General features: G+C 46.4%; 1 protein-coding gene across 4 annotated transcripts in view; it reads right to left on the bottom strand.

Annotated features, from left to right (window-relative positions):
* Positions 1–22,500, bottom strand: part of ddr1 (discoidin domain receptor tyrosine kinase 1) — a 72,580-nt gene that overhangs the window by 49,255 nt on the left and 825 nt on the right. For all 4 annotated transcript variants that reach the window (XM_063198854.1, XM_063198855.1, XM_063198858.1 and 1 more), the window contains exon 2: positions 1–146. This exon is cut by the window's left edge and continues 23 nt beyond it. In XM_063198854.1, coding sequence (XP_063054924.1) covers positions 1–83 — 83 coding nt within the window. In that variant the 5' untranslated portion in view covers positions 84–146. The remainder of the gene's footprint in view (positions 147–22,500) is intronic.

Raw genomic sequence — 22,500 nt, 5'->3', positions numbered from 1 at the left:
TCCTGTGCCGCCACCCCCGCGCAGGCTGCCCACAGGGCCGCGGCGATGACGACAGGCAACATCTGCACCTTCAGACTTGCCATGGCAGCGATGACACAGCTCACCAAGTTACCTGCCTGGAGACTCGCTGGCTGCTACAGACATACCTGAGGAGGCGAGAGAGAGAGAGAAAAACAGTATGTGTATTGACATTTTAGATTTTCTTATGAAACCGTTCCATGGTCCATGTATCCACTACGTGGCCACAGCACCAACCCTTCCAATTGGAGTACTTGTCCCCCTAAAGATGAGTATCTCCATCGAGACTGTGACACCAAGCTGGTTACAATAGTCTGGTCAGCAGAGGGAAAAGAGCAGAACGTTTTGCAGAAGACATGAAAGAGAAAGTTTTGCAGAAGACATGAAACAGGTGCATCAGACACAGCACACTGCAATCAACACATACAGACAGTACATATATATAAAACACATCAGGCCAGAGAGTAACAGCAACTAGACCTTTGTGGTATTCACCATGAAAGTGATTCAGACTGGCTGCCAAGGAAATGGGTGAGATGCAGAGTGAGAAAAACAGAGACAGAGACAGACAGGTACAGAGAAAAGGAGAAGACCGAAAGAGCGAGAGAGAGACAGAGAGAGAGAGAGAGAGAGAGAGAGGGAGAGAGAGAGAGAGAGAGAGAGAGAGAGAGAGAGAGAGAGAGAGAGAGAGAGAGAGAGAGAGAGAGAGAGAGGGGGAGAGGGAGACCAACACAGAGAAAAGGAGAAGATCGAGAGAGAGGGAGAGAGAGACCGATACAGAGAAAATGAGAAGATCGACAGAGGGAGAGAGAGAAAGAGAGAAAGAGAGAGGGAGAGGGAGAGGGAGAGAGATAGACAGGGAAACAGAGTGATAAATACAGAGTGAGGAAGATAAGGAGAGAGTAGAGACAGAAAATGGAGGACGGGGGCATGAGGTCATCATTACTGTGAGAATCCTAATGGGAGAGCTCTCTACTTTCTGCTCTGCTTTCTGCTTTCTGTTTCCTGAACGTCGCCTCCTGGATGAATTGGGCCATGTAATGAAATGAGGCTCTCTCTCTCTCTCCCTCTCTCCCTCTCTCTCTCTCTCTCTCTCCCTCTCTCTCTCTCTCTCTCTCTCTCTCTCTCTCTCTCTCTCTCTCTCTCTCTCTCTCTCTATCTCTCTCTCTCTCTTCGCTCCATCTTGTTTCGCTTGACTCATAATGGGCCCCGACACCTCATCTGTTCCTGTCAGGCCTCTTTGTAAACATTACCTCGCCTCCTCCTCCTCTCCAGTCCCCAGGTGCTGCACTCAGTGGCGGAACAATTGCACACCGGGCCCCAGGGCATAACACTGATAGGGCCCCCAATACAGAAGGTGCCACACGCCATAGATGAATAGTGTTTTTTTTTTAAACATAATAACCAACACCTTTTTTGTTTTGTGCAGAACCTAGCCAATAACCTAGCCAAGGTCATAATAGGGCCCCCACTATCAATACGGGAGGGTCCTGGGCCCAGGGGCAAATGCCCTGCTCGCCCTCCTCATAGCTCCGGCCCTGACTCCACTCTACTCCACAGCACAGCACGGAGCGCAAAAAAGGCAAATCACATCAACAAAATGGCCCATGTTAAGCCAGGTGAGAAAAAAAAAATTACATGGAAATGCCAGTCTGGTTACTTGGCTATGGCAGGGCTCTGCATGAAAAAAGGTGTTGGTGTTGGTAAAAAAAAATCACTATTCATCTGTGGCGTCTGGCACCAGCCTGTGGTAGCTGAGTCTGTTTACGTTCGCCATCCCGACAACCCGACCCGCCACGGTGTGATCTGCCTAGCCAAGCCGCCATGCAAATTAGCACCCTGTTAGTGGCCATCAACTAACAGCTAACTAGGGAGAGGTGATGGGGGCTTCAGCCAGCACGGCCGAAACGAAAAGAGACAGAGAAAAAATTGGGTAACACTTTACGAATCATACATATGACATTACAGTGTCATGAACATTATGTCAATGTCATTAACATTTTATGACTTTGTCATTAAGTGAAATTCGGTTATGATAAAGACAGGCCTCACAATGTCAACCATAAAACGTTTGTGACATTGACATTATGTTTACTGTATGACTCATTCATGACCGTGTCATGACACCATTTTGAGACTATTATGACACTGTTATGTCATACGTATGACACCGGCGTCAATTAAAGTGTAACCAAAATTTGAAGTCCTGCAATGACTATTCCATAGCTACGCACAGTGATGAGGAGTCATGTGACTACCATGCCGGTTTTTATAGCCTCAGCATGGCCTGATAGTTAGGAGAGGGGAGGCGAGCCTGAGATGGTTGTCGGGGCAGCGCAGGGTGTGTGTGTGTGTGTGTGTGTGTGTGTGTGTGTGTGTGTGTGTGTGTGTGTGTGTGTGTGTGTGTGTGTGTGCGTGTGTGTGTGTGTGTGTGTGTGTGTGTGTGTGTGTGTGTGTGTGTGTGTGTGTGTGTGCGTGCAGACAGAAGGGCTGAGGGGCACTGGGACAAGGGCAGAGTGCTGTGTGTGTGCGCAGAGCTGTGTGTGCAGAGACGTATGTGTGTCACATAGTGACTGGGGGTGTGGGTGGGGGGCAGAGCGGGGGGGAGCCTGGCTTGTCTCAAAGCCCCTCAGCAAGAGCTAACGGGTGTAATGAGGGGATGTCGGGATGGGGGAAGGGTAGAGGGGTGGAGGGGTAGACTGGTAGAGGGGTAGAGGGGTGGAAGGGTAGACTGGTAGAGGGGTAGAGGGGTGGAGGGGTAGAGGGGTGGAGGGGTAGAGGGGTGGAGGGGTAGACTGGTAGAGGGGTAGAGGGGTGGGGGGGTGGAGGGGTAGACTGGTAGAGGGGTGGAGGGGTAGAGGGGTAGAGGGGTAGACTGGTAGACTGGTAGACTGGTAGAGGGGTGGAGGGGTGGAGGGTACAGGGGTGGAGGGGTAGAGGGGTGGAGGGGTGGAGGGGTAGAGGGGTGGAGGGGTAGAGGGGTGGAGGGGTGGAGGGGTAGACTGGTAGACTGGTAGAGGGGTGTAGGGGTGGAAGGGTGGAGGGGTAGACTGGTAGAGGGGTAGAGGGGTGGAAGGGTAGACTGGTAGAGGGGTAGAGGGGTGGAGGGGTAGAGGGGTGGAGGGGTAGAGGCATGCTCAGAAATGGCCTGGTAACCTGGCACACAGGGCATTTTCGCGGTGGGCCGACAGTCCCTAGGGCCGGATATTGTTGTCTGGTTTGTTTGTTTGTTTGTTCCTCAATTTAAATGGGGCCACCCATTGGCCCATGTTTACAATACATGGGTTTACTGTTTGTAAACAATCCCTGGCTGCACGACCCTGGCTGCGCAACCGTGGCTGTGCACTGTTCAACCTCTGATTGTTGGAAAATGCTGTCGATCAAAAAAGGAGCTCAAGTGGTTGGCTGTTTAGCATCTTGCCCCTCCTCACAGCACGAATGTTTGTAAACAAACAACCTATGTATACTGTAGAGATCACTGAGCTAGGCACAATATCATAGAAACTCATCGGGCTGTTATGGGTGAGGGGCTGATCTATGCCAAAAAAAAAAATGGCCGGGCTGTTTTTGGTTGCCAGTCCAGTCCTGGGCATGTCTATGGGTAGAGGGCACCAGAGGGGGACCAAGGGACAGTGTTGCCCGATTGGGCGGTTTCCCGCCCAAATGGGCTGCTTAGTATGGCAAAAAAACACCCAATTTTTGACCATAGAAATCAATAGAATTGGGTGGGATTTAGTGCTTCCAGGCGGATTTTGAGCATTATTTGGGCTGGAAACCATCAGCCTCATCTGGCAACCTGAAAGGGGAATGACTGGGGACTGGGGACGGGGGTGCATGCGACAAGGGTGACAGCTGCCCCCAGAAGGAGGACGGCTCTGTGTGTGTGTGTGTGTGTGTGTGTGTGTGTGTGTGTGTGTGTGTGTGTGTGTGTGTGTGTGTGTGTGTGTGTGTGTGTGTGTGTGTGTGTGTGTGTGAAGGAGGACGGCTCTGTGTGTGTGTGAGGCTCCTGTGTTGCTCTAACCCTCGCCGCCCGCCACACTGAGGGAGCAGGACAGCTGATACACAGCTGTACAGACAAGAAGCAAGGGGTGTGTGTCTTTGTGAGGGTGTGTGTGTGTTTGTGTGTGTGTGTGTGTGTTTCTCCTTGAGTTCGTGTGTGTGCATGTGTGTGTGTAAGAGAGAGAGAGAGACAGACAGACAGAAAGACAGAGTGAGAGAGAGAGTGAGAGAGAGAGAGAGAGAGAGAGAGAGAGGATCCATGTCTGAGAGGCCAATGGAAAAAGGCTGAAGAAGATGAGACTTATGGGAGATATAGATGATAGCTGGGTGAAATCAGGAATGAAGGAATGGCAAAAACCCAGTCGATAGTGTCAGGTTTTAAACGTCTGTGTATGACTGTCTCCCGAGACTTTCGGATGTGTGTGTGTGTGTGTGTGTGTGCGTGTGTGTGTGTGTGTGTGTGTGTGTGTGCGCGTGCATGCATGTGACGTGTGTGTGTGTGTGTCTGTGTGTAGTATGTGTGTGTGTGTGAGTGTATGTGTGTTTGTGTGTGTCTGTGTGATACGTGTGTGCGTGCGTGTGTGCCTGCGTGCGCGCGCATGTGTGTATGTGTGTGTGTGTACGCATGTGTGTACGTGCATGCGTGCGTGTGTGTGTGTGTGTGCTCTCCCCATGCTACAGTGGAGATTTCAGACTGTGCCAGCCAGTGCAGCTGTCCATAAGGAGGGACCAACAGGCGCTAGGCAACAGACACAGGGTGCAAGTGTTCCTGAAAGCAGAGGGGGTGGCGGCTTGTTTGGAGAGAGACCACCTCAACAAAGACTTTCACATGTGACACACACAGAGAGAGAGAGAGAGAGAGAGAGAGAGAGAGAGAGAGAGAGAGAGAGAGAGAGAGAGAGAGAGAGAGGGAGGAAAAAAAGGAAAGGCTGAAAAAAGAGTGGAAGAAAAGTAACTGCCAAATGACTGTGTTGAAATACAAGGACTTGGTTTATTACAGTTGGCTTCGGAAATCCGACTAAACCGGAGATCAGGAACCTAACAGATCTATTTACATTGTATCACACACACACACACACATACACACACACACACACACACACACACACACACACAAAGAGTAACCGTGACGACCATAGCGGGGCGTTATGTAGACACAGGGTCTTCCCTCACAATCCCTAACAAGGAAGAAATGTGCTTACAGTGGATCCATAACACTGTACTGTTTGTCCTACGCCCTCAGGAACGAAAGACACAGAGGGAGGGAGAGAGAGAGAGAGAGAGAGAGAGAGAGAGAGAGAGAGAGAGAGAGAGAGAGAGAGGAGAAAGGACAAGAAGAGAAAACTTGGCCCTCCAGTCGAGTGTAAAGAAAAACACCTACATAATCTAAAACACACACTCTCTCAAACACACACACAGCGGTACTTTTAGAGAGAATGACGACGTTGCAATAACAGATTGTGAAGAACCTGCCATAGAGGAAGAAGAAGAAGAAGAAAATAAATTGCCTTTTTTTCTCCTCTTCCCTCTCCAGTTTCTTCAGGGGTGCAGTTGTTACAGCAGATGAGAGGGCCGGGCTGGGCCCCACTCTACTCTGGCCTTTGTTTGAATAGCGAGCCTGTCCCAATCATGATGACATCCCTCTCTGGGCACCAGCCTGTGCTCTGTCTGTCGAGGTGGGCTGCCTCGTCGTCATGAGCTACTGATGACATCCCTCTCTGGGCACCAGCCTGTGCTCTGTCTGTCGAGGTGGGCTGCCTCGTCGTCATGAGCTACTGATGGACTGTAAAAAAAGCCCAAAGCCCTAGTGTAAACAAAGCCAAAAGCCCTAAGTCAACCCCCTACCCATTGGGACGCAACTCGGTGGGTATACCCACCTAAAATTGATTGATTCAATATTTAAATTAGTACATATACTACTAGATACAGTATACCCACCACAAAAAAATGCTCAAATATACAGTATGCCCTCTACAAAAAAGTAGACTACACCACTGACGCAACTGTAGTGCACTGTAACAGCTTGGCAGCCCAGCTGGACAGGTAGCCCGTATCGACACGGCAACGGCATGGACTCAAGAGGCATTAATGACGCTGGACGCTACAGCTGCTTCTGCTGCCTAGACAACAGCACCACTCAGACAAAAAAACAGTGGCATGCAGGCAGAAGGGGAGAGAGAGAGAGAGAGAGAGAGAGAGAGAGAGAGAGAGAGAGAGAGAGAGAGAGAGAGAGATTACGACAGGAAGGGAAGGGAGAGAGGGAAAGACTTTAAGAGCAACAGGAAGACCGTGTACAAGTAATGGAAAGAGAGGGAGAGAGGGAGAGAGGGAGAAAGAGAAATGGATGAAAAGTGTGCAAGACAGACAGAGAGAAAGGAGGGAGAGAGTGAGGGTGAGAGCGAACACGGTGGTCCAAAACTCCACGGGGAAATAATCTCATAATACAGATGTAGTGAGAGTAGCGCCTGGCTCGTTACAAAACGGTCTTTCCTGTACATGCCGTTGCTAACAGATGACAAACACAAACGGACAAAAACATCTAGTGACCAGCTGAGTCTGACTGAAATATGACTTAAAACAGGTCAGACAGGTCAAAAAAATCCAAACACCACAGGTGAACAGACTTTGTTTTTGTTTTTCTTTCAACACACCACCAGTCCACTAATTTATAAAGTGGCTTTCCAAGGTGATGCTGGCAAAGCTCATGTGCAGTTGAGACTATTTGGGATGTTGTTGCCCAACTCAGTTTCCTTAGTCTGTCCAACACTGATGTCACTCGTCTCTAGCTGTCTCCACCAATAACATTTAACTGAAAGTTGCTGGTTTAACAAGTTTTGCTAAATGAGCAGTGTATTAACAAGTTTATATCTAGACCTCCTCAGGGGGCCCAATGTGGTGTTTCGCAACAGAAGAAGAGAAGAGGCTTTTCACATAGCAGACCTAAACACTTAACTACCTGCAGGTGTCCAACACACACAGCTTTAATGGCCAAGTGAATCAGTGACTGTGTGTTTTGCACACAAGCCATGTTGGTGGGGCCAGCCTAGTACTGCCCAGATGTGGAGAAGCCGGATCCAAATTTCCAGTCTGCCTGAGGGTTTGCTGTGAGCTGGTGTAACGGAGGGGTACCCGCATAGTTCGTCCCATTCGGGGCCGCAAACTTGCCACCTCAGGTGGTCAGGGGGTCCTCCCCAATTTTTAACCAAATTGTGTCCTGGTTCAGTGTGACGGAGGTGTTCCCGCTCGATTCATTCCCCTTGGGGCCACGAACTTACCACCTCCTAGTAAACGCATCAGTTCGGTGTGGGACACACAGTACGATACCGCTGAGCTAAAGGGCTGGTCCGATAGCACAACTCTACCGCACTGTATGAGGCTTCGGGAGGGAACGTTCCACGCCATACTCTGCTGGTTGGCCTCCGTTACACAGTACGATACCGCTGAGCTAAAGGGCTGGTTCACTAGGCCCACTTCACTTCAGTGTGCTATGTGCCAGGCCAGTGCCCTCTAATGATACCCTGAGGCTTTCCCCCACCACCAGCACAGACGCTTCAGGAAGACTAGCGGGCAGGGAGACAAGTGGCTGGGGAAGGAGGACACAGTTCAGCATCCAAGTGTGTGGGTCATTTCCTGAACAACATGGCATCATGATAATGCGTATGAATTCAATGCCTATTTGAGCTGCCTATCGTGTGTATGCAGCACCACGCGTTTGCACATTTTGCTCGTGCAGAGTTTTCTTTGACATGACCTCAGGTCATAAGGTCATACTGGACTGGATTCAAGATGAACTACCATAAAGGATGACAAGCACAGGATACAGTCACTATTCTGAAAGCAGAAATAAAGTTGCCTCCTATTGCTGATTTGTACACCATGAGGATTGTGAAGCAAGCAAGCAGAAAACATCATCATCAACCTCACATATCATGCAAACACTCTCTTAAACCTGCTTTCCCTCACGCAAGCACTGCTCATCTATGCATACTAAAACAGTCAGACACATGATCAGCTTCCATCCTGCAACCATCACTCTTCTCAGCCCCTGTGGGACTGCACACCTGCCGTTCAAGGGACATTTTCCATTGCTGCTTCTTCCGACGCCACTTCCATCGCTACTTCAGGAGGTCTACAAGTAGACTGTTGTTGAGCCTGCTTGGCTGTCGGCTTCACCAACCACCATCTATAATACAAATCTTATGTATTATAATTATTATTATTACAAGTGAAGAAGTTTAGTGCACTAGCAACAAAGAAGTCCCTACCATGTAGTGTAAGTATGACCTGAGCCACCAGAATCCAGCAAGAAAATCAAACCACTGCAGCTACCAATCCCATATTAGGCAAGGACAGAATGCAGGGCATGAGAGTATGATGCACAGTGCAGCAGATAAAACCCAAAAGGCCTTAACTCATGTGGAAAATAGATCTACAAAGCCATCCTAACCACCCAAACATCCCTTCCACAAGAATATTGAATTCTCTCCCTCTCACTGAAAACGCACTGTACCAACATAGAGGTCCAAAAGATGTTAAAAAAACCTACTACATTCACCATATCTCTTTCATCAACTTCTCAGTTTTATGAGTATGGGACAATGCATCAGCATTGGTTGATTTTAAGAAACATTTATCAATTACATACGTACAGTATGCAGCTTATTCTGCATGTGAGGTTTTGGAAAGGGTATACATAATTTTAATGAATACAATTTTAAGAAGGTATTGCCAAATAATTTTTTAAAATCTTTTAAAATTTGTTTATCTTGGTGTCATCAGACCACAGAACATGATTCCAGCAGCCGATTGGTCTTTGATGAGACCATGATAACCACATTGGCTATAGATGGTGTCAAGCACGTGTAGTGGTAACCAAGCAGACAGAAAAGTAACCCATGCTTACAGTCAAGCATGGAAGTGGGACAGACATGGTTTCACCAAAAGAAGCATGCATGTAAGCATGGTCCATGACTACGCACACTTTGGAAATAACTAATGTGTGCTTATTGAAATATTCTCATTATTGCTGTGCACTGTAGCTTTACTAAATTCAACATCAATTTCAGTTCCATCATCCTAGCCTCATATACAGTACATTCAAATTACCCCTATACCATTTTCAATGAGTAATTGGTTGGGAGGGTCTTTTCATTTGAAGACATTACCATAGAAAAGAAGAAACATACATGTACTCATCATTATCACAGGGGGAGGGATTCATATTTCCAACAAATAAAAGATGACCTCGTGCAAGTCTTTCAACATTGTCTTTGAGTACTACTCTCGGATTTCAATTTCACTCTCTACTTTCTGCTGGCTGGTTATTATTATAGCGTGAACTTTTAGCTTGTAACTTAACCAAGGCCATCCATGATATTTACCATTTTCAGTTTAAATTATTCAGCAAATCATGTGGAGAAGAGGCTGGCAGATGACTGGAGGTCCTTGAGTGCCGCTGGTGATCTATAGCTCTGGTCATATATTATGAGTCTCATCTTCTGTGGAATTAGTCCAATTCTATCACATTCACAGTTATTGGGTCTGACAGAAAAAAAAAGCGCCAAGGATCTCGCCAAAGTAAACATAGCCATTGCAATGCAAGCTTGGTATTAATAATGCAATGAATAATAAAATGACTTTAGATTTCTTATTCCCCTTTTCTATTCCAGTACATATTAAATATTTGTACTAGCCCTACAGTGCTGGGTTCAATCTTGCAATTCCCCATTCTTTCATAATGTTCATGGGGTCACAGAAGCCGTTGGCAACTGCTGTGTTATTTACATAGAGCACAAGCAATAAATGACTCCAATAAATGTAATACATTTGTGTGTCTGAATATGCGGCAAGTGCTGTTTTTTTTCTCTCTCTTTAAACATACGTGAGGTGACGCAGAGTGACACACTAGTGGTTTGGCCAAGTGGTTTGTGGCTGTTGCTTTTCCTCAACGGGCCTCCTTTCCTTTCCTTCCCCTGTTTGTGGTCATGGACAAGTCACCTATGCATACTGCAGAGGGTTCAGACAGACACACACATAAACCCAGTCAACCCAACACACACACACACACACACACACACACACACACACACACACACACACACACACACACACACACACACACACACACACACACACACACCACACACACCACACACACACACACACACACACACACACACACACACGACACACACACACGACACACACACACACGTCCTCGCTCACTTTCTCTCAAATGCTGGCATGAACACAAAAGCAAGCACGCACAGCACAGGGAGCTGTGAGACTTGGCACGACCACAGAGTAGACACACGAGAAGTGAGTCAGATACGATAGATACGGCCTCTCACACATCACACACATCAGATCTGCTGCCTGCTGCAGCCTCACAGGGAAGTCACACTGGTGTGATGTAAACCGCTATAATCAGAACATGATGAACTGTTTTTGCATCCATGTGTGTGTGTGTGTGTGTGTGTGTGTGTGTGTGTGTGTGTGTGCATAGTAGTATGTGTGTGCAATGTGTCCTCCTTGCCCATGCTCGAGGGTGGTACCCGAGCCCAGGGATTGCTCTTAGTAACGACTTGGTCATCTCTGCTACGACTCACTCCATCTCCTCTCTGGCGCATCATTAGTGTAGTGTCATGCCAGTCAGTCAGTGTCAGAGCTGAAGAATCTCAACAGCTCAGTTCAACAAGCACATAATAGAAGGGAGGTGGTTTAGTTTAGTCACCCCATCCGCCGGAGGCTGGAAAGGGAAAAAAGAGGAGGAAAGGAAAACTGAAAATAAAAAAGAAAAGAGGTGGAAGAAGAAGGAGGAGGGGTGGGCGGGCGTGTGAGTATGTGGGGCGGTAGGGGTTTAAACAAACACTTCCAGTAAGGTATCGAGAGCCTAGCGAGAGGAGAGGGAGATGAGTCATTAGGCCTGCCTGCTGCTGTGTTTGTCTGTGTCCTGCTCACATTCTACATCCAACACTCTACTGCACTCCCTTTTATTAAGCTTACATTACATTATATTTGGCAGACGCTTTATAACAAACGAGGACCTAATCACTAGCAGATACAAAGTGAACAGGAACTATACAGAACAACAAGTGCAAATGCAAAGAAGGGTTAGTTAGGTGTTTTTTAGTAAAGTCCCTTGGCAGTATACTGGGGCCGGCTGCACTTGGCTCTCCAGCACCACATCATTAGCCTACTACAGTACACAGCACAGCCAGGGCTGGATTAATGTACAGGGGTGCATTTCTTGAAACCATTGCTAAATATGTTAGCTACTTTGTTGTTTGCAACGCAATTTCCCATTGACAACTACCCAAGTTGCTACCAGGTTAGCAACTACGCTTTCGAGAAACAAACCCCAGGCTAGATATGACTGCAGCACCTGTCAGGGGGGCCCCAATTGGCCAAAGGAGGAGAGTAGAGTTTTAAATCTCCACAACAGACACAGTATTTCATTCCTCATTTCTGGCTCAGAATTAGGAGGCCATTTCTGTAATATTGTAGCAAAATTTGCCTTCCATGGGGGCCCACAGCAGCTTGTAGCCTATAGGGGCCCCAGGACATCTTAATCCGGTCCTGAGCGCAGCGTATCAAACCAAGCAAGTGGATTTTACAAGGAACAAACTGCCACACTTGAGTTATACAGGTTAGACTTATAACGCCTGAAATATTCAAGATCTATTCATAAGAATGATTCATCATATCCACAGACAGGCATGCAATTGAGTAAAATAAATGATTTTCATTTTTCAGCTCTGGCATCAAGTTCTCAAATTTGGTAAGGAAAAAAAAATGTGCTTCATTTTTTAAGTTCTGTCTGTGACAGAGTGCTGTTGTTCGCACTGGCGTAATCAACCATCGCTCAATAAATTCACACAAACACCCACAGGGTAATTTTGACTACATGACGAATGGGCACAAGTTGCCATTGAGGCTGACTTCACCCTTCCACATAAGTTACATAGCCTATAGTTGCCTTAGCTCACACAAAATCTGTTTTGATGTAGTAACACTTGTGAGAGCACAAACAGATAGAGACATCTCGGAAATCAATCCTGAAATAGCTGGTAGTACCGTAGCTTTTCTTGGATTTGTAAACGGTAGCCAATATCTATCAGCATGAGCGGTGGCCCAGATCTAAAGATGTGCTGTATCATGTATCAAATCCCTCTCGTCGTCTGTTTGTCTGATGTCACCATCTTGTATTACTGAGGGGTTGTGTCTGGGGGCCACAACAGCCATGAGAAATGAAATGGGTCCACAGTGCGCTTCCTCCCCAAGCAGAGTGCCACTGCCACAGGCAACTGGTAACGCTCCCCAGGTCTGAACAAGTCCTCAAACACACACACACACACACACACACACACAGACCACATGCACACACACGCGTGCACACACGCACACACACACACACACACACAAACACACACACACACACACACCTAGCTCTCAGCAGAATGGGTCTTACAGATATCTGTCAGTTATTTCTGTTCTTGAACTTGAACAGTGGTAGCTAGCTCTGCTGCTTTCCCACAGCCTGGCAGGTTGAAGAGCTGTGCTGTGTGCAGTGAGACTGTGTGGACTTTGGTTCATTCGGGCTTCTCCCTCGGGCTGCAGGAGAGGAGTCTATGTCTGTACATGTTCAGGTGCTTCCCTTAGCCCCTCCCAGGTTTCACCTCTCTCTCCGTTCTCTCAAGAAAAAAGGGGAGAGAGGGTGGAGAGGGTGTTTGAGTGGCTATGATCCAACCAAAGAATAGGGTTGGGTGGGGTAGGGTAGGGGTGGCTCGGGGTGGGGTGGGATGGAGGAAACTTCTCAAAGCTTTTCCATCCCTGAATCAATCATAGATGGAGGCTTTCATCTGAATGTGTTTGGCCAGTGGGCAAGGTAAAAGTACATGCACTACCCTCCTCACACCCAGCTGACTTCTCGGATTTGAAGGTTATCAGATTTCTCCGAGAAGTTTCCAAGAATAAAAGAGTAACACAAGTCAGACAGGCAGACAAAGACGCGTCCAAAAGCACAAATGTGAAGGGAGTAACGCGAAATATGGTGGATAAGTTTGTGTTTTGGCCGATTCAAATAATGCGTTTCAGACGGACAGACTGACGGACGGACCGACTGACGGACAGACCGACGGACGGACATACCCTCTTATAGAGATGCTGGGATGCATCTAAAAAGATCCCTGACCCTCTGCACTCAGGTCGGGGCAAAGAGCAGCAGACCAGAGCTAGAGCACGCGTGTTACAACCAAACAGGACTCTAGTGGACCGTGACACTGAGATGTGAGGTCACACAAGTCCTCATGTATATACAGTACCTTCCTTCAGCAGCTGGGTTAATTTGCTGTCAGTCGTGAAAAGTTATCTGCCACTGAAAAGGTGGCATATGGCCCTACAGAGTGGGGGAGAAAGCAGTGAGGGAGGGGGTGGATGGAAGGAGGAGAGAAGAATGTGACAGATCTACGTGACTCTCGCAATGACCGGTGAGAAAACGGTCAGCTGAGAGAATGAGAGCCTTGCTGAGTGAGGGAGTCGGGCAGGAGAGCAGAAAAGAAACATCAGCAGCAGCACCAATGGTTATGAGAGGAACTGTTGAATGTTGAGAGGTGCTGATGTACCGGTACTTTGGACAAAAAAACAGGAGGGCAAGAGAGGGGTATTTGGCATTGGGAGGGCAATGAAAAGAGAGAGAGAGAGAGAGAGAGAGAGAGAGAGAGAGAGAGAGAGAGAGAGAGAGACGGAGGTAGGGAGGGGTAGGAAAAGGAGGTTGGGGAAGAAAAATGAAAAGAATTTTGCAGCAGGTCCAGAGCAAGAATCGTTTTTTGCCAAGCTCAGCGTTATAATGGCAGAGAAAAACAGGGGGGCTGCAGGACACCTGATCTCTTGCCTCTCAACATCAGCTCAATACCAACGTTGGCCCATCTAGTTTCAACATGTGAAATTCAATTTGCACGGGAACAAAGACACACACACACACACACACACACACACACACACACACACACACACACACACACACACACACACACACACACACACACACACACACACACTTTGCTGAGTTAACGGGAAGGCAGCCCAGATTAATAACCCACAAAGCCCATGTTTTGATGACTGAGGGGACGACAGAACAGTGTGTTTGGCTGACTGACTGAAAGCCTGTTCTCAGCTCAGTGCCTCATGTGGGCAATAGCAAGTAGACACCTATGTGTTAAAGGAGTGCTCCCCGATTTGAATGCAGCACAGTTTCTGACATTTTCAGCAAATTGGGTCCTCATGGTCCAACAACTGTCTGGGCAGTAACTAAGCGCATAACCAAATCTCGAATGAAAAAAATGGTGGTGGTGGTCTGTGTTATTAACTCGGTAAGGGCCCCTGTTATAAATTAGCTGTTACCAGAATGGCAATGACCAAGTCGTAATGTATTACTAAAGGCCCTGTGTACCTTCATAGTGGTGTACTACTATGGAAGTACCTTTTTTCACGGACTATTACAGTGGTCCAATGGTGGAATTGAGGGGTTAAATAAACCCAGCCAATCAGCATGCCAACTCAGATGCACAATATGGAGGGGTGACATAACACTAATGGCCAAACATGTGCCAAACTTAATCAAAGGCTCCTTCTGCAAAAAGGGAGGAAAAGGTTAATAACTGCAGCCAAAATATCTCCACTGGCAATCTCCACGCACACATAAACCTCCTGTATCCTGAGTTCAGCATGAACCCTTGGTACATTGAAAGTAAGCAGAGGGAAATCTGTCACGCACGCACTGTTGAGCTGTGCACCCTCGGCAACGTTATGACCCTCCGGCAAAAATAAATCTCTAATGCCTTCCTCCCTGCTCGGAACACAAACACCCCTTCACGTACAGTACAGTACAGTGCTGCCCGTCTCCAGTCAACACTTCGCCCTGCGTGTTTTTGTGAGCCTCTTGTGAGTCTCTCCTCAACTTAACTTCACCCCCATTTATTGCTCTCTCTTCTCACCCAGCTCCTCGGGGTGGAAAAAACGTTGCCTGTTATATAGTGTTAAATTGGACTGTACAGAAAAAAAAACTTTCTTCAACAATTTTTTTTATATGTCCCCACCAACAGAGTCAGCAGGTGATGTCACTTTTTGGAACAACTCACTCTCTGGGCATGGATGTAGTTAAAAAGGAAAATTCACAATAAAAACGAGAAGTCAAAGCAGCATAAGAAGCCTTCGGCTTTGATCTGCGTGAGGAACATCACCTTTTTAATGAAAAGGGCTCTTCAAAAGTACAGGCGGCTTTGGCCCGAAGCCAGGTGTAATTACGTGAGGGCTCCCATATGGCTGTTTGTGTGCTGCTATACACTCCAAAATAACACACTAAGGTGTGAGAGGAGAGGAGAGGAGAGGAGAGGAGAGGAGAGGAGAGGAGAGGAGAGGAGAGGCCCAGCCTAGCCCAGCCCAGCCCAGGAGAGGTCTACTCTATCCTACCATGCTGCCTCTTTCATGAAGCTCTTCAGAAGTTACAACAGCAGAAGAGAGGGAAAAATCAATTTTTGGGGGAAAATCCATATTTATTTTCAATTATCTGCCGCTGACAAGAGAAGGTCGGAGTTAGCATTCTGTTCATGACATGTTGACTTCACCCCCCTACACTCAACAGGCCTTACCAATAACAAGTTAACCAAGAGAATCAGATATAGCAAGCTTATAGTTCCACAGCAACCTTGGCCTTCCCTGTTATTTGACAGCAACACACCAGCCATCTTCCATTAGTTAATAATGTGGATAAAGACATAAATATACAACTACTGTTATATGTTTGTTGTTGTTAGCAGAATGGCAATGACCATGTTATAATGGATTACTCACGAAATACTCTTTGTAATGTGTCGTAGTAGTGTAGTGCTATCGTAGTCGTTTTTTTAACATTAAGGCATTCAACTGGTGGAACAGCGCACAATCTACCCAGAGGCTCATGGGGCAGGATCATAAATGACATCTCAGCATATCTGGTGAGATTTTTCCACTACGAAACTGTGATTTTCACATTGTAGCCTCTTACTGCAGATGGGGCCGTCGGAGGGCCTATTCACTATTTGCTGAAAATACTCATCTACATCATAATATTACAATACTACATCGTAGCAACATTGCTATGCCATTACAGAGAGTCTTGTGTAACAGATTAAGACATAGCCATTAGAATGTTGGTGACAGTAAGGTTATAACATAGGCTCTGTGCAAAGGGGTTAAGGCAGCTCTTTCTGAATGATTAGAAATTGGACTTGGTTTGTACTGGACAGGATTGGTTTTGCACTGGACAGGCAAATATATGCAACTCCACAATAGACAGCAGACATCCCGCCGCAAATTTAAGCTAATGTGGGGAGTGCACATCCCTGGGTGGAGATTTGTTCCATGATTCATAAGCCCATTAGGTAACTACAGAGCCAAACAGTGGGCATAATTGGTGGAATAACAGCAGAGCTCTTGTGTATAACAAAAAAATGATGCTCAGGCATGCAATACCAGGCTAGATACTAAAACATTATAATCACCATTATTCAGATCAAAATCATGATCACGAGTATTTAATCACGATTATACAGCAGAGCTTATGCCCCCCACCACCCCATTTTCCGGGGCGACATAATAATACCTTACTATTAGTTAACATTAGGGCAGTCATGGGTGAGCGGTTAGGGCGTCAGACTTGCATCCTAGAGGTTGCCGGTTCGACTCCCGACCCGCCAGGTTGGTGGGGGGAGTAATCAACCAGTGCTCTCCCCCATCCTCCTCCATGACTGAGGTACCCTGAGCATGGTACCGTCCCACCGCACTGCTCCCCATGGGGCGCCACTGAGGGCTGCCCCCTTGCACGGGTGAGGCATAAATTCAATTTCGTTGTGTGCAGTGTTCACTTGTGTGCTGTGGAGTGCTGTGTCACAATGACAATGGGAGTTGGAGTTTCCCCAATGGGCTTTCACATTAGCTAATCAATTAGCGGAAGTGTTACCAACATTTCTTCTATTTACTCTCACTGATTACGACATATTTGTATCATGTCCATTCACCAATGTTTTATTGTTTATTAATGTGATTCATTGTGACTCAGAAGAGTATTCACAGTGTACGTACGCTGAGGTTACCGCTTTACAAATGTGTTAACAAGAAACATAATGCTCTCCATTTGAACTCAGACAACGACTTCAAGCATCCAGACATATGAGGCACTGGGGTGAAGGGGCAGGGAAGGAGGAGAGCAAAGGGGGAATAGAGGAGGAAGGAGACAAAGCAATTACAATCAGCTCCTTTAAAGTAGCACTATGGCAGGAGAAAGAGAGAGAGAGAGAGTGACTGTTCGAGTGATAGGAGCCAGGAGAAGATGAATGCGCATAGATATGGAGAGAGACAGATTGCTCTAGTCTAGATGATCAAGTACATCTTCAAAGGTATGCCGCTTGACAGAGACAAGCACACAGGAGGAGAGGAGAGAGGGAAGAGAAATGAAATGAATGAGTGAGGGAGGAAGAGATGAGACAAGGGGGGAGTCGGAGTGCCTTTGTGACAGGGAGCAGGTTGTGGTAGGTCAGACGGGGGCCGAGGAAAAATCAGTTTGTGTTAGACCAGTGTTTCTCAACCTTTTTTGAACAAACGCCCCCTTGACCTCATCATAAGCCTCCCAACGCCCCCTCGACCTCATCATAACCCTACCAACACTCCCACTGTATAAAAAAATGAAATGGACTAATGCCACCAATGACAACTAAGCACTGCTCTCTCTCAAATGTATCCTTCTCAACGCCCCCCTAGGGCTCCCCAACGCCCCCTGGGGGGCTGTACCGCCCCCGTTGAGAAACGCTATGTTAGACAGACAGAGAAACAAGTGACAGGCAACAGAAAGCTTCAGATGCTCCTCTATTCATTAGCCGACAGGTTTTCTGTATCAATCTGCCCTTCACTTGGCAATCTCTACACAGACACTGAGCATCATTAAACGCCATGCACTCTGGGGAAGCCAGGCAGAAATTGGATTCTGAAGTCTAGACGTTCCAGGGAAATTGGTTTAGCGCACCAGAGATAAACAAACTCACAATTTCCTCCCCTGCTTGAAAGTGTTTATCTTTAAATGCATAATTTGTTTTGGGGGCCAGCTCGCTAGAATACCTTTTTGTGAAGGTCTTGTAGGCTAGCCAGAGATCAGACAGTGAGATGTGTGACACATTAGATGCGAGAGACAACACCAGCCGTGAAATGGCATCTGTATCAGGCCCTGCCATGGTCAAATGGTATGGCACTCGTCTACTATGCGGCCGACCCAGGTTCGATTCGGGTCCTTTGCCGACCCTTCCCTGTCTCTCTCTCCCCGCTTGCTTCCTGTCACCATCTTCACTATACTATCATAAATAAAGTTTAAAAAGCCAAGAAAATATCTTTGAAATGGCATCTGTCTCGGCTATGGTCAGCAACAGGCAGGCTATACTCTCCAGCTGGGAAACACTACCGAGCAGAGAATTAATTATACACATAGAACCAGCTATTCACATAGGACCAATTACACACACATGCTTAAGAAATGTGTTTTACTATATTAGGCATATGATGCACAGGGAAGACGAAACTTCTATTTGTTTTTGTTTTTTAAATGTTTTTTTCGATTTGATAGGACGGGGTGAGAGGTTGACAGGAAGTGAATCGGGAGAGACATCGGGAGGGGTTGGCAAAGAATTCGGGCCAGGAATCGAACCCGGGTCAGCCGCATTGTATGCGAGTGCCCTACCGGTTGGCTACGGCAGGGCCAGCTTCTATTTGTTATAACGTGCATGATTTGCGTAGTATCAATCATGACGGAGATGAATAATGAACAGGGCCATTACTTATGCTGCGCACAGTTTAGATGGAGTCTCAAAATGGAAGCAGTTGATATTCAAATGAATACGATTTCAACATGATATTCAAATGAATGAAACGATTTGCTATTCACTCCGCTCTGCGACAAACAAAGTCGCAGAGGAGAGAGAGATTATTCATGAAACCCAAAGCGAAGCCAGAAGAATGTCACCGGTAAGAACTTATTAACCTTGGAGCAAAACAGAAGGGAAAAAATGCTCCCTTTTGCCAAACAAGACCACCTCCTGGCCCAGGCCACTTATCTAGCGAGGCTACAGATGGCCCCTGTCTTCAGACCTGTTTACCTACTACATGAATCAGTAACCCCGGCTCTTTCAAGGCTCACTCCAGTCTACTCGTTCCTGTCTGCAGCCAGCACTGCGAAGCAATAAGAGGTCGGACTCCATATACAGCACCAGCAGCAGATGGAATGCATCTCGTCTGCAGACTGAGGATGCCCTTGAGTGGAGTGGAGTGGAGTGGAGGCAGCAGTGTACAATACACAGACATATTGTATGAAGCGTAAATGGATACCAAGCGAGCGAATGAGTGAATAAATGAATGAATTAGGGCTGCACAATATATCGAAAATGTATCGAAATCGCGATATCAAGAGTGGCGATATGCATATCGCGAAAATGACTTAATTATCGCAAACAAGTAAAACATTTCTGTGCAGTCTACTCACTGAATATCAACACATGTGGAAGAAGCCCACCATGACCAAAGCCATGCCCCCCACACAGAACGACAAATCAGTGACCAGAAAAACACTCGGCTATATTTCTAAATATCGTTTCAATATCGTTAACGAGGTACTGCATGCTGTTATCGAGTATCAATTTTTTTCTGATATCGTGCAGCCCTAGAATGAATGAATGATTGGCCTAAAGGGTGTTGAGAGGAGCGCTCCGGCAGAAGGGGAGCCGCCCGGCACCAAGACGTGTCAGGTGATCAGAACACACTTACTGTACTAACAAGCCCAGATAATGCAGAGACAAAACTAAAAGGTTAATAATAATGAGAAGGGCCTGGAGCCATAAATGCAATCCTTAATGGGCTCCTTAATGCTTGACTGATACATATAATGGCATTTTAGTCTGATAATAATAAATTCAGGGATGAGGATGAAATCCATTTATGCCATATTATATACTAACATGTTAATATTAGCTGGGGGAAATAGAAAGATAACGTTTTTTTTACATTGTTTGTACCCAGGTGAGTCAGAGTTATTTGGCCACAAATTCGGAAAGCTTTGAATATAAATTTGTTTACGAAATCTCTGGGCACTTTAGGGTCTGTGCCAAATTGTAAACTGTGGAGTGAGAATTAAAATCAAGCAAAGAGCGAACTTTGTGGGCAATCCCATGTCTTCGTCGTTCTCACTGCTTCAAGCTTAGCCACAAAAGCCAAGCCAAGCCAAGACACTACATTAGCATCCTAATACACATAGTGGCAATACAGCCCAGCTGTCCCATTCAGGGATTTCAACAATTCTTCATTCCTCAATTGAATTGAAAGAGAAGGGAGGGAGAGGCAATGAGATAGTAGTTCAGAGATTTATGGCCTGTTATCTATCGACAAAGCCCAGGTCACCACACACACACACGCACACACACACACGCACACGCATACACGCACGAGCGTGCGCACACACATACACACAGACACACACACACAGAACACACACACACACACACACACACACACACACACACACAGACACACACACACAGAACACACACACACACACAGACACACAGACACACAGACACACACACACAAACTCTCAGTCCTGAATAAGCCCGCTCATACAGCCCTCTAATACATGGTTAAAAAATACCCTCACTTTCACTGTTTAAACAAAGTCTAGATACTCTGAGGAGACCCATCACTGAAAAGGTGAATACCATCTACATATTTGGTAACACTTTATTTTAATGGGTCACTATTACAGTGGATTACTACCAGATTAGGTACAGTGTAATAACCAGTGCAACAATATTTAATACCATGTAATACCAGTGTAACACCATGTACCAAGTTTGAACTTACATCTAGGGTTAGGGTTAGGGTTGCTTCATGGTATTACACTGGTATTACATGGTAGTAAATATTGTTACACTGGTTATTACACTGTGCTTATGTGGTAGATCCACTGTAATAGTGAACCATTAAAATAAAGTGTTACCAAAAATTCCACTATTGGGCACAGTCTCAAGCATCAGCTTCGTCAGAGCTCAGTCCAACCCAAGGACAGTTTGCAAAATGAAGTGTCTGTTTGAGAGGCATCATCCCGCACTTCTTCTGTAGAGGCCATAGATCCCGCCCTGGCACCTGGTTGCCACATGCCTAGCCAGGGCAGGCCTGTGCCGAGGGCATGGTACCTGTCTGAACTGAACACAATAAGGCGGTGTCCGTGATTTGGCACCGACCGGCGCTTGTTTTTGTGCTGACACATCAGAAAGTACCTCACTCATGGAGAGGAGAGATAATCCTGGCCAAACCACTGGGGAACAAAATCTCCTGCTGCACAGCACAAAGCCCGTTGCCTACCCTAGATACATTACCACCCCAGAGCTATGGACTCTTTCACACAACACACAATAATATTCACATACACACACACACACACACACACACACACACACACACACACACACACACACACACACACACACACACACACACACATACAAAGAAAGAAAGTGAGCAAAAGACAGAGAACATGTATGAACTGATCTTACGTTGCCTTATTCAATTTTCTTTCCATTGCTGAGGTCACCCTTAAAATGAAATATGAAAATGAATATTTGGGTCTTTCATGGACAAGAAGACACTTCAGAATATGCATGTTGCGTCTTGGTGTTGCATGTTTTGGTTCTGGATAGTAAGCTGCTGTCTGATGAGTGCTATTTGAGCTGGCTATGAGGACACTCGCCGTGCTCTCAGGTCAACAGGTTAATAACTGCTCTGAGCGCGACCCCAAGGATATAGCAGCCACCTGGGCCAGTCCAAAAACATTGTCGTTTAACGACCTCATCCATTCGCTATAGTGTCGTAGCAGACCGGTGCCTTTCTCAGAATTTTACTGTCCCCTTCCCATACATTTTATTGCTGGGCACTAAGTGGCGGTTATAAAAACTAGGTTAAAAGAACAAAGCTTCTCAACACGAACAATGTAAGTCTCCCGACGTCAAATTGCTGCATTGTGCTGCTAAGCAAATTTATCGAAGGAAGACTTGAAGTGTTTAAACAAAGCCCATGCGTAATTGCTTTATGGTTTGGCACTGCTGGGTGTAGTGAACCTATTTTATCACTTAAAATTATCGTAAGCCATCCAGAAGCCGTTACTCAACTATCAACACATAACACACCAAACATCAACTCCATGTTCTCCAGAGTTTAACAAGACGTGCGCCTGGTGAAGTACGCAATCTGGCTCGTCGTTGCAGGTGCGCTTTGAGCTAAATCGTATTTTTCAACAACATTTAATTCAAAATTGTTTAAATTCCAAAATATCCATACTGTACACATCACATGGATATTAGATGACATCTTCCAAACATCCACAGAACTTCTAAATAGGTTATACAGAACAAGACAAGT

The sequence above is a fragment of the Engraulis encrasicolus genome, chromosome 5 (assembly GCF_034702125.1).
Source record: "Engraulis encrasicolus isolate BLACKSEA-1 chromosome 5, IST_EnEncr_1.0, whole genome shotgun sequence".
NCBI lineage: Eukaryota > Metazoa > Chordata > Actinopteri > Clupeiformes > Engraulidae > Engraulis > Engraulis encrasicolus.
The sequence above is the reverse complement of the archived record's forward strand: the minus strand, read 5'-3'. Positions and strand labels throughout refer to the sequence as shown.